General features: G+C 51.1%; 1 protein-coding gene across 1 annotated transcript in view; it reads right to left on the minus strand.

Annotated features, from left to right (window-relative positions):
- Positions 1-914, minus strand: part of Rd3 (RD3 regulator of GUCY2D) — a 2,609-nt gene extending 1,695 nt beyond the window's left edge. Inside the window, exon 1 of the mRNA XM_059281010.1 lies at positions 606-914. Coding sequence (XP_059136993.1) covers positions 606-901 — 296 coding nt within the window. The 5' untranslated portion in view covers positions 902-914. The remainder of the gene's footprint in view (positions 1-605) is intronic.
- Positions 915-13,156: the final 12,242 nt, after the last annotated feature.

Raw genomic sequence — 13,156 nt, forward strand, 5'->3', positions numbered from 1 at the left:
CAAGCTTTACACACTTGGTGCCCTGTGCTCTCACACATTTGCTGAGCCATGCATGTTCCCTCTCCCCCACAGACACACTCACACCTCAGGCTGACCAGTGTCAAAGCTGATTGAATAATTAAGACACCAGTTTTGGAGACATTGCCTGGGAAAGGTGCAAAGTAAGAAATCCTGATGCTGAGACACCAGGATTGCTGTGAATTTAAGGCCAGCCTAGACTACCTAGTGAGTTCTAGGCTAGCCTGGGCTACAAGAGGAGGAAATGCAGCAGGAGAAGTAGGAGACATTGAAGGTAAACAGACCACAAAGGAGCCTGTGGTGGCTAGCAGGTTCCCAGCCACCCAGGCAGGAAGAGAACTTAGGGGCTTTGAGCCTCACCCATCACAGCCTGAGGGCCGCCAGATCTGCCTCCAGCCCCACAGGAATCCTCCCCCAGGTCTGATATGCCTTTTGAGTTCCTTTTCCTGCTGTACCCCACCTAACATAAATCTGGGCCACTCTGCCCTCTGGCTCTGATCCCCGTGGCCTCGGGCTACTGTAAGTGCAGTTACCCTCTCTGGAGCCAGTGAGGTCACAGCTGGTCCCCAGCCCAATGCCAAGGTTACCTGAGGATGGCAGGCCCACAGTAGGATGGGTGGATCTTGGCACATACATCCTCCAGCTGCAGCCGCTCACCAGGGCTGAGGTCATAGGTAGGCCTGGGTGTGCTGGCCAGCCAGCTGTAGTCCACTCCAGTACAGATCTTCCTGACGGCGCTGCGACGCTCCCTCTGCTGCCTCTCCACCTCCCGCATCTGCCCAGCCAGCTCCATCATCAGTGTCTCCAGCACCATCTCCGCTGGGCTCCGGGCGGACAGCCGGGGTGGGGTGTCGTTCCACCGGAGCCATGGGATGAGGGACATGGTCCTCCAGGCCCTGCTGAGACAGAGAAGAAGTGGGTCTTCCCTGTGCCCCTTGTCAGCTAGGGGAGAACCCAGGAGACCAAGAAAGACCCTAGCTGAAAACATCTGCTCCCACCCCCACCCCTTACAGCTGTGTGGCCTCATGTAGGTCACAACCCCTTTGAGCAAAATTCTTAGTTATGAAAAAGAAGACAGGGCCATTTAAGAAACAGTTGTGAATGAGCTTGGTTCACAGTAAACATTAAAAGAAATAATGTATGCAGCCATGGCGATAAGAATCCTGAAAGCATTCTGATGACTGAACCCAGAGAAATTGGTCCCCAAGCCTCACTAACCCTAAAGAAAGCAGGAAACAGTCCATATATAGCACAGTCATATCCCCATGATCTATGGGGGAAAGCACACACAACACAAACACACACACACAGCACAAACAACATACAACATATATAACACATACAGACACATACAACACACAGTACACACATATACAACACATGCACATGCGCGCACACACACGTACCCTTAGACACTTACATCCTATGCCAGTCCAACAAGAAAACACTGTTTCAGATGCCTCCAGTCCAAGGATGGTACACCTAGAAATGTGTGGGCTGACATTACCCTGATAAAACTCAACTCACCCACCATCTGTTCATAGTCCATCAATCCAGTAAGCATCAGGCATTCAGTGGATGGACACAGACATGAAAGTATGCAGGGACCCTGCTCTTCATGAGACACAAGACTTACATCTCATGACTGGGGAGAGCACGCTCAGTATCTGTGGGGAGGGTGAACACTAGATGATGAAGGGAGTCAGAGAAGGAGTTGTGGATGAGCAGGGTCAGAGTAAGGGCAGAGGGCAGGCGTGAGGGCTGATAGAGATGGTGGCCTGGGTGGTCCAAGGTGTACACAGGGATGCCTGGGCAGGACATCAGTGAAAACCAACTCCATTGGTTTTCAATGTAAGACCAGACTTCAATGTAAGACCAGAAATTCTATGACTGTTAGAGAAAAAAGTAGGGAAACACTTCAGACACAAATATAAGAAGGGCTTTCTCAGCAGGACTCTAGTTATCCAGGAAATAAGGCCAACAACTGACCAACAGGACCTGGTGACATTTCTAAGAAACATTAACTGAGTGGAGAAGCCTACAGAACAGGAGAAACCCTCTGACTTGATGGATACACACATGACATAGAATTAATATCTAAAATGTACAAAGAATTTTAAAAAAACATGACACCGAAGGGCAGAGTCAATAACTGGGCTGATGAAATGAATGGACAGTTCTCAAAAGATGAACTACCAGCCGGGCAGTGGTGGCTCACACCTTTAATCCTAGCACTCAAGAGGCAGAGGCAGGTGGATCTCTGTGAGTCTGAGGCCAGCCTGATCTAGAGCTGTTACACAGAGAAACCCTGTGTTAAAAAAAAAATTAAAAAAAAAAAAAAAACACGAATGGCCGGTGAACACAGGGAAGTGTTCAATCTCACTAGCCAGAGCTGGCCTCAAACGTGGCCTCCTCTGCCCCTCTTTCCTGGAGACCTAAGTTGGCCTGTAGAGGCAAATGTTTTTCAAGGGCTAAGGCTGAGTGGGCCTCCTGAGCCCTGTGCTCTGTGAACCCTAAACTTCTGGGGCCCAGCATGGGAGTCTCACTGGAAAGGGGGGCGGTATTCTGAAGTTTCCTCTCCCCCCCACCCCCCTCCCCGTGCTCCTCCACACTGGCCCCAATCCAACAGCAGCAAGGTTTCTATTGATGCTATTTCTGTCCCGGGTGCCAGCTGCTCCCCTAGGAGGCTCTACCGGCAAGCCTGATTAAGTTCTTAAGGCCACAGGATGGGGAGGGAGGGTAGGGGAAGGGAAGGACAGTCTCTAGACAGCTGCCAGCCAGGCAGACTCCTGGACCAGCCAGGCCTTGTGTGACCTGCCCTGGGAGATTGTAGTTTTGGCTCCTCACCACCCTCTGGAGGCACTGCTCCCCTCAGAAACAGAGCTCCTGGGCAAGCTTCCAAGGCCCCTCACACTCTAGCTCACCTAGTCTGTGACAGGGCCTGGGTGACCTCAGAGCCTGTCATGGAGGCCTGCTCGCTTGCTCAGCCTCATCGACAGTCTCAGATACCAGCCTGGATGTGAGGAGTGACTGCCGTTTCCGTAGGTGTGAAGCAGCTGTGGGGTCTCGGGCAGTGTTAGGAGACAGTGCTGGAGTGTTTGTGGATGTGGGCAGTCTTACATTCCAACCATTCAGACAAGCAACATGCATGTGCATTTGTACACATAAATATGTGATCCAGCAAAACAATTGTTTTATCGGAGTTTTCATTTTTGTTTGGGGTGTTTGTTGTATTTTTCTTTCAACTTGCCTGCATGTCAGCACATGGGGCTGTGGAATTCTCCACCAGCAGGCACAGGAAGTGTGCTGGGCTGGCCTGAGGTCAGCAGACCCCAGGCCTGTGCCATGCCTCCCACTGCACTGGATGTGAGGCTCCCTCAAGGAGTGTGTGTTCAGGAGTAAGTGTGGTGGGGTATGCTTATAATCCAAGCACTTTGGAGTCCGAGGTGGGGTCTCTAGAGAAAGCCATCGAAATGCTTCTACAGGAGTCAGCACCCAAGGATGCAAGGCACCTCTGTCATCGGTGTGTGACCATCTGAGAACACATCCAATAACTAACCCCAACTGAGAAGACACTGTCTCATTCTCCCTGACCAGCCGGGCCTTACATTCCTCATCTACGCATGGGGTTGACACACTATGCAGCACACTCCCCAGAGTGTGACTCTCAAAAGCAGGTGTGTGAAGTCCTGTGCAATACCTGCTCTGCCATCCCAGAACCTGGAAGTGAGTGCTGCCTCTATGCCTGCCAGATGACAGAGAAAGCAGACAGAATGCTGGCCGAAGGTGACACGGAGTGGAAAAGAAGAAATGAAAGAAATGAAAGCTAGGATGATACACCCCAAGACTGAAAAGACCCCCAACATTGTGAGAACCTTGGGGGTATGTCTCTCTCCCACGTCTGGGAAATGGGGCAGGATGGATGCTGCCTTCTGCTGATAGCGCCTCCCCTCTTCTCCCCGAGTCTCTTCAGCTAAGGAGTGATGCCTCACCCTCCTTTAACTTCAGACATGCTTGGTGGCCTGGTTGTCCCCCTTCCCTTTGGTCAGTTGCTGTCTCAATGAGGCATGCTGAGGCTGGGGAGAGAGTGCCCGCTGTCCCTGACACATCTAGCCTGCGTCCAGCTCCCTGGGGTCTCAGTTTCCCTGTCTGTAAGAGGGGCAATGAGGGTGTTTGTTTCGAGTTCCTGTAAAATCAGATAAACCTGACAAGAGCTTTCACATAAGGAGGCTGCTCCACCTGTGGCTGTCACTGGCCCTCAGTGCAGGGACTCTTCCCTGCGGTCCTAGGAGAATCAAGTTATGAACTTGGAAAAACCTTGTTTCCACCTCTGATTTCAAATGTAGCATTTCTGGGCGGGAGAGGTGGACTTGCAGTTAGGAGCGCTCGCTGCTCTTGAGAGGGCCAGCACCGACATGGCGGTTCACAGTTCTTGGGGATCTGATATCCACTCTGATTTCCACAGGCACCAGCCACACACATGGTGCACACACACACATTTGCAGGCAAAACACTCATACACATAAAATAAATAAATCTGAACTATTTTAATGTATCATCTCCTCCAGGTAGGAATGAATGCCCACCACACAACCCAGGAGTATCTATTATGACACCTGAGACTTCACCTCCAGCCAATATCATGAATATAGTCCTGACTCCTCAGAGTTGCTATTTGTGAAATATTGTGTGCTCATCATTACTCTGAAATGCATTATTATGTCGCTATATCTTATAATCTTACCTATTTCTAGAAAAGCACAGATATCACTATGTCATAAGTTGTTTTTATGCGTATTTCAACGGTTGCATTTCTACAGAGCTAGTTTTTCTCTAATTCAGCTTTGGTGATGTTTCATTTAGAAACACTTCAGAAAATGTTTTCTCAGTGACCCCCAGCGGTCTGTAGAACAGAAAAGAAAGCCTATCCTGCCCCTCCCCACCCCAGGACTTGGTGCAAGTTTCACCCCAACCTGGATCCTAGCCTTCCTTGGCTCTGTAATCTGGTGTCTGTACAGGGAGAGCTGAGTCACTATCTTCCAAGAGAAACTGATTCTAAGTACCTGGGGCCAGGTCACACAAAAGCCCCTATTCCTACTGCTGCCCCTAGGTGTCACTCTCCCCTCACCTGCCTCTTCCCTTCCCTGCCACCTCTGATCATACTTTGAGCCTCTCCCTCCATTTCTGGACATCCCTGAGGACAGTGGCTTTTCATCTTAGAAACGCTCCAAGCCTGCCCTGAATCCCGAGGGAAGAGGAATCTGGTCCTAGACAGTTAGAGGGGACCACTATGCTCACGGGCACCACACAGTGAAGGGGATGCTGTCCTTGATCCAAGAACCCTGATTTATTGGTCCAGAGGGAGCCACACCCAGGGCCACAGCTGTGGCTCCCCCCTTGTATAGCTGGACTCCCACAGCTCAGATGAGTATCTGCAGGCTAGGGAGGGCTCTGTTCCCGGTGACCCTAAGGCCTAAGGGCACCTGACCCAGGCTATCCCAGAGCATGGGTTACCTCTTAGAGCAGCTGTGTCAGCTGAGGCCAGACCCCGGGTCCTGGCAGAGGTAGAGAGAGCATATGTAACTGCCCTCCCTCACCAATTCTCTCCCTGGCCCAAGGTCAACTTCACCAGCTGCAAGTTAGCCTTGTTTCTTTTCAGCATTAGAAAAATTACCTAGAATCCGTCAAGCCAGGTGTGAACGGGCCTGACCTTCACCTACCTGGCAAAGACCTACCTGTTCATCCCTCAAACCCTCTTCTAAGGGTCAACTTTTTCCTGTAGCCTGCCCTCACAGCTCCCTACTGAGATAGCATGGATCTCAGTGGCCGTAGGACCCATCATTCCAGCAACTGGAATGATGGATGGATTCGTGCATGGACAGCTGGGTATGTGAATGGATGGGTAGATATGCGTGAGTGAGTGAGTGAGTGAGTGAGTGAGTGAGTGAGTGAGTGGATGGATCAGTGGGTGGGTGGGTGAATGGGTAGGTGAGTGTGTGGGTGGATGGATGGATGCATGCATGTGTGGAGAGATGGTCCATAGATGGATAGAGGGCAGATGGATTGATGGATGGATGAGTCTCAGTCAGTTTTCTTAATACTGAGGCAGAGGTGCAAGTACTCAGGTCTGACTACGACGGCCAATCTCCAAAAAACTTCTCCCTTCATCCCAATGTCACAACCCACTGAATCCTCCCTACCTCCACCCAGGTTCCTTCCTGGAGCCTTACTGGGCCCTCATAGGCTGCTCCATTGTGGAGGAGACAACACGTCACCTGGACCCTGCTGTATGCCTAGACTTGACTCTACCCTTTGGGGGTGCTAAGTTGCATTTCTCAGATGAATTTGCTTCCTTCCCCTGGCTATGTCTTCTGAGTACCACACAAGGGAGCTCTGAGGCTGCTTCTCTCTGAGGCTTGCTCAGCCCAGAGCAGACAACAGTTGTGGCTCCCCACAAGTGTATAAAGAAAGAACCAGGCTAGGTAACCCCCTCCCCCAGGATCCTGCCTGAGTCCTCTCATCTTTGACCAGTGAGGACTGAGGGGGCCTCCCACGGCTACCTGGGATCCAGCCTATGTTTTGGTTCCCAGATGGCCAGGGAGCCTCCCCTCCATGCTCATAGCCAAGTGTGCCTGACTCCTCCTGAAGGCATAGCTGCTCACCGCAGGGACAGGAAGCTGCCACTTCTGGGGAGACCCCCGCCCCCCCCACACACACATTCTCACCTGAGATCCACCTCCTTCGGGGCAATGACACCGCAGGGGTCCTGCTTCCCGCTTCCCAGTCTAGGGAAAGTGGAAAGCTGAGCGGTTGCACAGGGGCAGAGGTAGAAGGGTGCACAGCATCCTCACAGCCTCTCTCTGCCTCTTCCGCTGCCGGTGGCGTGCGGTGCTTTCTGCTTCTCCTGTCTGAGAAGTTTTACTGGAGGCACCAACTGGAGGAAGGCCCCAGCTGGGCTGGTGTTTTTGGAGTGCTTGTAGGTCCCCAGAGCTGAGCCACAACTCCCTACAGAACCTGAAGGCAGGCCAGCTGCGGTTGCCATGGAGACCCACCTAAGCCTCTTGGCCTGCAGCGGTATTAGCAGATGAGGGAGGGCTGACCTGACACACAGATGCCAAGAAGATCAGGCGGGAGAGAGCTCTATTCCCAGAAGGCACCTGAACCCCCTCCTTTCCCAGCACCACCCAGTTAGATGCCACTGACCTCACCAGACTCCTGGCACACCTACTCATGGCAGATGTTTCCAGCTGCCTGGTGGACGGTTCCTGAATGCAGATGCACCCTTCCCTCCAAGAGGACATTACTCTGGGCATCAGGGGCCCAGGATGACTTGTCTCCACCTTTTTCAGTCCCCTTACCTGTCGCCCTCTCTGTCTCTCCTTCTCTCCCAGGAGCACAGGGACAGAAGGCACAGGTAGGTCCAGGGAGAAGAGAGAAAATAGGTCCTGGGGAGCCAGGGTTACATCAGAGGTTGGCATGGGCTTCCTGCTGCTTCACCCCAGTCACCATGAGGTCTCTGCCTTTCTGCTCCCTGTACCACATGGAGGCTACTCTGGCTACAGGCCATGAGTAGTCCTGGCTGCGCCTTGCAGATGTGAAGAGGCTCTGAGAAAGGAATGCTGCCCTGTGAAGGACCGCAACGGTCTGCTCTGTGTGAATCCTAGGGGATGCTGAGCCAGCAGCAGGAAGGGAGTGGCTTTGGACACATCTCGTTCAGTTGTGTTGAAAGTGAAGCAGAAAGCATGGCCAAGAAGACTGTAAGCCAAGCCAGACTACTCAGTCTGGAGCTGCCCTCCTGCTTGCACATTTGATGTTTGCGGTTGGGAAGGGATACAGTGTGCAGATTCTTCCACCTTCCTTCCTGTGGCAGAGGCAGCAGGGTCTGCCGTCAGGAGCTGGGTCTTAAGGTCAAACATTTCTCTTGGCAAGTTCACATCATGACAATCCTAACAAGTGAAAGAATGGGTTAGGGACCTCCTTCACGGTGCCCACGTGGCCTCCATCCAAGGCCAGCTAAGGCCAGAGGCAAGCGCCAGGACAAGAGTGGCCGACTGATGATAGCACCTTCCGTGGGGCAGAGTGGGTGCCTTGCTACGGCCAGGAGCAGGGCTGGGGACAGTTCCCTCTGGGAGCCTTTCCTTGTCCTTTCACAGACTAGAGAGTAGCCGGAACTCCCACCCCAGACACACTAGGTGTCTCTGCCCGCCCAGCCCCTTCCGTATTCCCTCAACAAAGGTCCTGCTTGTGTGCTCTGCACCAGCCCCAGAGCCTTGACCAAGGATGAAGACAGAGAAAGCAGGCCACCAGCTTACGGGCCCAGGGCTCCCAGCTGGGGTGACTGGTGGGCAGGTACCTGTAGAGATCCAGAGACACTTTGGAGAGGAGCCCCACGCAGTGGGTCCCACCTCCTCTTCCTATTCCCTTGTCCCGATGCTGCAGTCCTGAGAGTCCCCAAGCCCAGAGCAGCAAAGGTCCTTTACTCCCACACCTGCTGAAGTCAGGTTGTCAGAAGGGACTGGGGACTTCCTCAAACAGCAAGCAAGACCCACACTCCAGTCCACTGCACCTCTGTGGTCTCAGCAAATCCCAGGACTCCTGGGCCTAGCACAACACCCAGCGTCAGTGAGAGCACCAAACATACCCCCTGTTCTACGGAGGAAAGAAGCAGGCTGTGTCCCCGTGTCTGTGTGCATTGAAGAAATCTGTGTTATGTTTCCCTCTGTGTCCTAAAAGGTGCGTGAGAGAAGCAGTATGTCCACAGACCTCAAAGTATTGGAAGATCTTGCTTGAGTCTCACTCCTGGGCTGGTAGGATGCTGCTGCTGAGGATGAGACTTGCACCCTAGGGCTAAGGGTAGAATGGAGATGTGTGGTGCCACTGTGTGCTGAGATTAGGACTTGCCCTCTGTGAAATCTGCTGGTTGCTAGAACTTTCCAGAGAGCATCAGAGTCTCCAGAACTGGTTTGTTTTGTACCAGTGCACTTGGCCCTTTCCCAGAAGGTAAACCAAAAACACCATAACTTCCTCAATCTCACCCACCACACGTAGAAAAAAGAGCAGAGTTGCCCCAGCAACTGCAGGAAAAGCAGAGGGCTGCAGTCTGGCATCCAGGCACCAGTGGACATCTGGGGCCAGAGGCCTCTTTTGCTTCTTCATAGAAACTAAAGTGGCTTGAGAAAGCATCCAGGCATAGGGACTCATGAGTAAGGACTGGAAACAGAAATTACAAGACCAAGTTCGGTGCTGTGCTCTGACGCAAATCAGAAGCAAACTGTCCAGTGATGGAGGAGTCGCTTCAAAATTACAGATGTGTCAACATCCCCATCTGTGCAGTCAAAAGACAACAATTACGACAAAGTACATCTCTAGCTTTGCTTTGGGAAAAGCAGCAGCATCCCACCAGCCCAGGAGTGAGACTCAAGGTAGGTCTCAGTGTCTGGGGTGGCAGAGAGGGACCTGAGCCATGACCTGGTCCCTCTGCCACCAGACACTAAGACCTGATCTGAGTCTCACTTGTGCCTGAGGCACAACCAGGAGCACAGGTCTTATTTCAGGTGAAGGGATGCTTGCACTCTGAAGGAATGGAGGGGGTTACTTGTTGATCTAGCTCAGGTGTCCTCAACCTGTGGGTCACAACCCCTTTGGCAAACCTCTATCTCCAAAATTATTTACAGTTCATAATAGTAGCAAAATTAGTTATGAAGTAGCAACAAAAATAATTTTGTAGTTGGGGGATCACCACAACATGAGGAATTGTATTAAAGGGTCTTAGCATTAGGAAGGTTGAAGACCACTGATCTACCTGATCAAGCTTGCTCATTTCTTGGGAAATACCTCTTAGTGAGTATGTGGTGACAAGTTATTTGGTCTCTATAAAAGGACATAGAAGAAAGTTTGGACAAGAAAAATTTGCACAAAACCAAAATGAAGGAACTTGGCCTTCCTGCTTTATGATGTCACCAAAGCAGCATTAAATGGGGGTGTGTGTGTGGACCAAACCCCAAATTCCTCAGGGCAGTCTGCATCCTTACAATCCTGGGGGTTTTGTATGGAATTTGCATAAATTTACATATAATTTGCATAACATTAAGCAATTCTCAAAGCGCTGGGAATGTGGGTGGATCTGTGTAGTCCCAGGCTGTCAAGGACAAATTTTTGGAACTCTATTTCCAGTCCTCTGATGACTTTCCCTCACAGTTCAAGGTCTTCTGTTTGCTCTTCGTGTCTTGGAGGCATTGCTGAAGCTTCCCTCCTTCAAGCACAGAGACAGGCCTTGAGAACAAAGAGCTGAGGGGTGGATCCTCCTCAAAGGCCCACCTCTCGGGATCCATACCTGGACTGGACACCTGTCTGCTGGGTGACCCTGTAGAGATACTCTAGAGGGACTCTTGTGTAACCTGACTCCTGAAACAATGGACCCAATAAAATGTGGTAATTTTCCCCAGGACTCTCACCAGGGAGAAGGAAAAGGCCCCAGCCAGATCTCTGCTGAAGAGATTCTAACTTGTCAGCCCACCTTCCAGGATGAGACTGAAGCTCGGACAACCAATGATGGGTCAGCGGTGGGCGGGGCCACACCTCGACCAGGACTGCCTAGACACAATATCCTTGGCTTTTATTTAAACTCTGGTTTCACTGTAGGACCCTGAAGACTGGCTTTGGGGGTCTCTGGATCCCTTTGTCCCTCTTCCCAGCACAGCCACATTAAATAAATCTCCTTTTTCTGCTTACCCCTTTTAATTTGGCTCTTGTAATTGGCTTATTGAGGATAGGTGGCTGGACCTCACTTGGGGCACAAGTTGTGACTCCCAAGTCGATAACATTATGGTGCCTGAAACTATGGTAGGACCCCTTTTTACATCTTTTGAGAAATGGGCATATCCTTGACATGCACCTGCCCCTATCATCCTCATGCATCCTGGCCCTGAGCCTTGAGGCCCAGAGCATAACCAGAACTAGACTCCAAAGAAGCCCCAGGGCTCCACGTTGCTTCCCCTCATCTCCACAGCTCCCCAGCAGTCCTGGTTTGTGAGGAAGAAGCCCAGGCTCGACCCACAGCTCCCTTGTCTGGGTGGCTGGGAGCAGGCTGGCTGGGACAGGCTCAGAATTCCCTGTTGACCAGAGCTCCTACCTGTTTGTGCTTAGTTGGCGCCAGAGAGGCGTGCCCCAGGTGCCCAGGGCTGAAGCGTCAATGCTCAGCTCTGCTCCTCCTGGATACCGAGGTCCCCAGAGCCACCCAAGCTGGTAAACGTGGCAACAGTTACCTGGCTTCTGTTGCCACTCTGATTTGGAGTCCCACTGTTGGTGAAACCATAAACAAGGATCAACTCAGTTTCTCCCACAGCCCTTGGTGGGGTCCCCCTTATCCCCCCTTTCCCCTCCCTTGCGGACTCCTCCTGTCCAAGCCTCTTTCTGAGCAGACATTCACTTCTAGAGAACTAAGGAATCCTCTGTGCTTTTAAATCACACAGCTTCTACCTTCTAGGACAGTGGTTCTCAACCTTCCTAATGCTGCGACCCTTTAATAGAGTTACTCATGTTGTAATGACTCCCCAACCATAAAATTACTTTTGTTGCTACTTCATAACTGTAATCTTGCTACTGTTCTCAATTGCAATGTAAATATCTGTGTTTTCCAATGGTCTTAGGCGACCCCTGTGAAAGGGTCATTTGACCCTCAAAGGGATCTCACCCCACAGGTTGAGAACCGCTGGTCTAGAGTATCTCTAATGATGTTGCCACAGGGCCACATTTCTGCACAAGTACAGGCTGAGTCACTAGAGAGAGAGATTGATCCAACCCCCACATCAAGTCTGAATCCTTCTGTGGATGCCTGCAAAGCTTGCCTCATGGGAATTTGATTTGTGTTTGATTTATGCAGCTAACCCCATATTGCTCATGCACGTGCAAAACCTTAAAATTATCATTAAATGTGTTGTGTGTACCAATCTGCTCAATGGGTGTAAACTGCCATCTCCGTCTTACACATGGAAGAACACAGCCATGAGTTAAGCAACCAGCCCAGGGCTCACATGAAACAAGTGGTGATCTTAGACGTGGTCCAGAGCTAAGCAGCCTGGTGCTGGGTTGGCCCTGGGGACAGTTACAGGGTTCTACCCTTGCTTCCCTCTTTAAATTAATCCAAGTCCATTAACCCTGTAAGCTGCCACCAGAGCAACAGGCACAGATGCGTAAGGAATAATGAGCCACTCTCCAGACCCTGCCACCTGAGGCTACAGAAAACAAAAGTATCTGTTTGACTATTTTGAACACATCTCAAGCTCACACAAGATACATAAAGACATGTTGATACTTTTCTATATGGTTATTTTTTACTATTTCTTTTTTTGTTCTTGTTGTTAAAAACAGTATCTTGGGGCTGTAGAGATGGCTCAGTAGTTAAGAGCCCTGGCTGCTCTTAAAGAAGACCCGGGTCTGCAGAGGCAGGCGGATCTCTGTGAGTTCGAGGCCAGCCTGGACTACAGAGTGAGTTCCAGGAAAGGTCAAAGCTACACAGAGAAATCCTGTCTCAAAAAAAACAAAAAAAAACAAAAAAAAAAATTGGGGTTGGGGATTTAGCTCAGTGGTAGAGCGCTTGCCTAGCAAGCACAAGGCCCTGGGTTCGGTCCTCAGCTCTGAAAAAAAAAAAAAAGAAGAAGAAGACTGGGGTTAGTTACCAGCCCCACATGGTGGCTCACAGCCATCTCTAAGCCCAGTTCCAGGGAATCTGACACCTTCTTCTGACGTCTGCAGCACCGGGCACACAGGTGATGCACAGACACAGATGTCCATTGTGTAATGTGTTGGAACCACACAGAGGTAAAATATCAGTGGCAGCAGGAGATCTTGGAAGCTGTGATCTTTGTTCTCTGAGGGATGCAGTGGGATCAGATGTGAGTCATTTGACCACAAATCTGCCCTCTGAAGAGGGACCCACCAGTCTGCAATCACCCATCTCCCGTGAAAACCTCTGTGAAGCCATCTTGAAATGAAGGACACCAGCACCTTGCAAACCCCTTTACCCGCTCCCCCAGTAGTTAGAGACCAAAGGCACTCCTCCCAGTGACCATCTTTGTCTGAAACCAGAGAACAGGGCAGGGGCAGGTGTCCCTTGCCCTAATCTGGACTGACCTATAAA

The sequence above is a fragment of the Peromyscus eremicus genome, chromosome 15 (assembly GCF_949786415.1).
Source record: "Peromyscus eremicus chromosome 15, PerEre_H2_v1, whole genome shotgun sequence".
Classification (NCBI taxonomy): Eukaryota; Metazoa; Chordata; class Mammalia; order Rodentia; family Cricetidae; genus Peromyscus; species Peromyscus eremicus.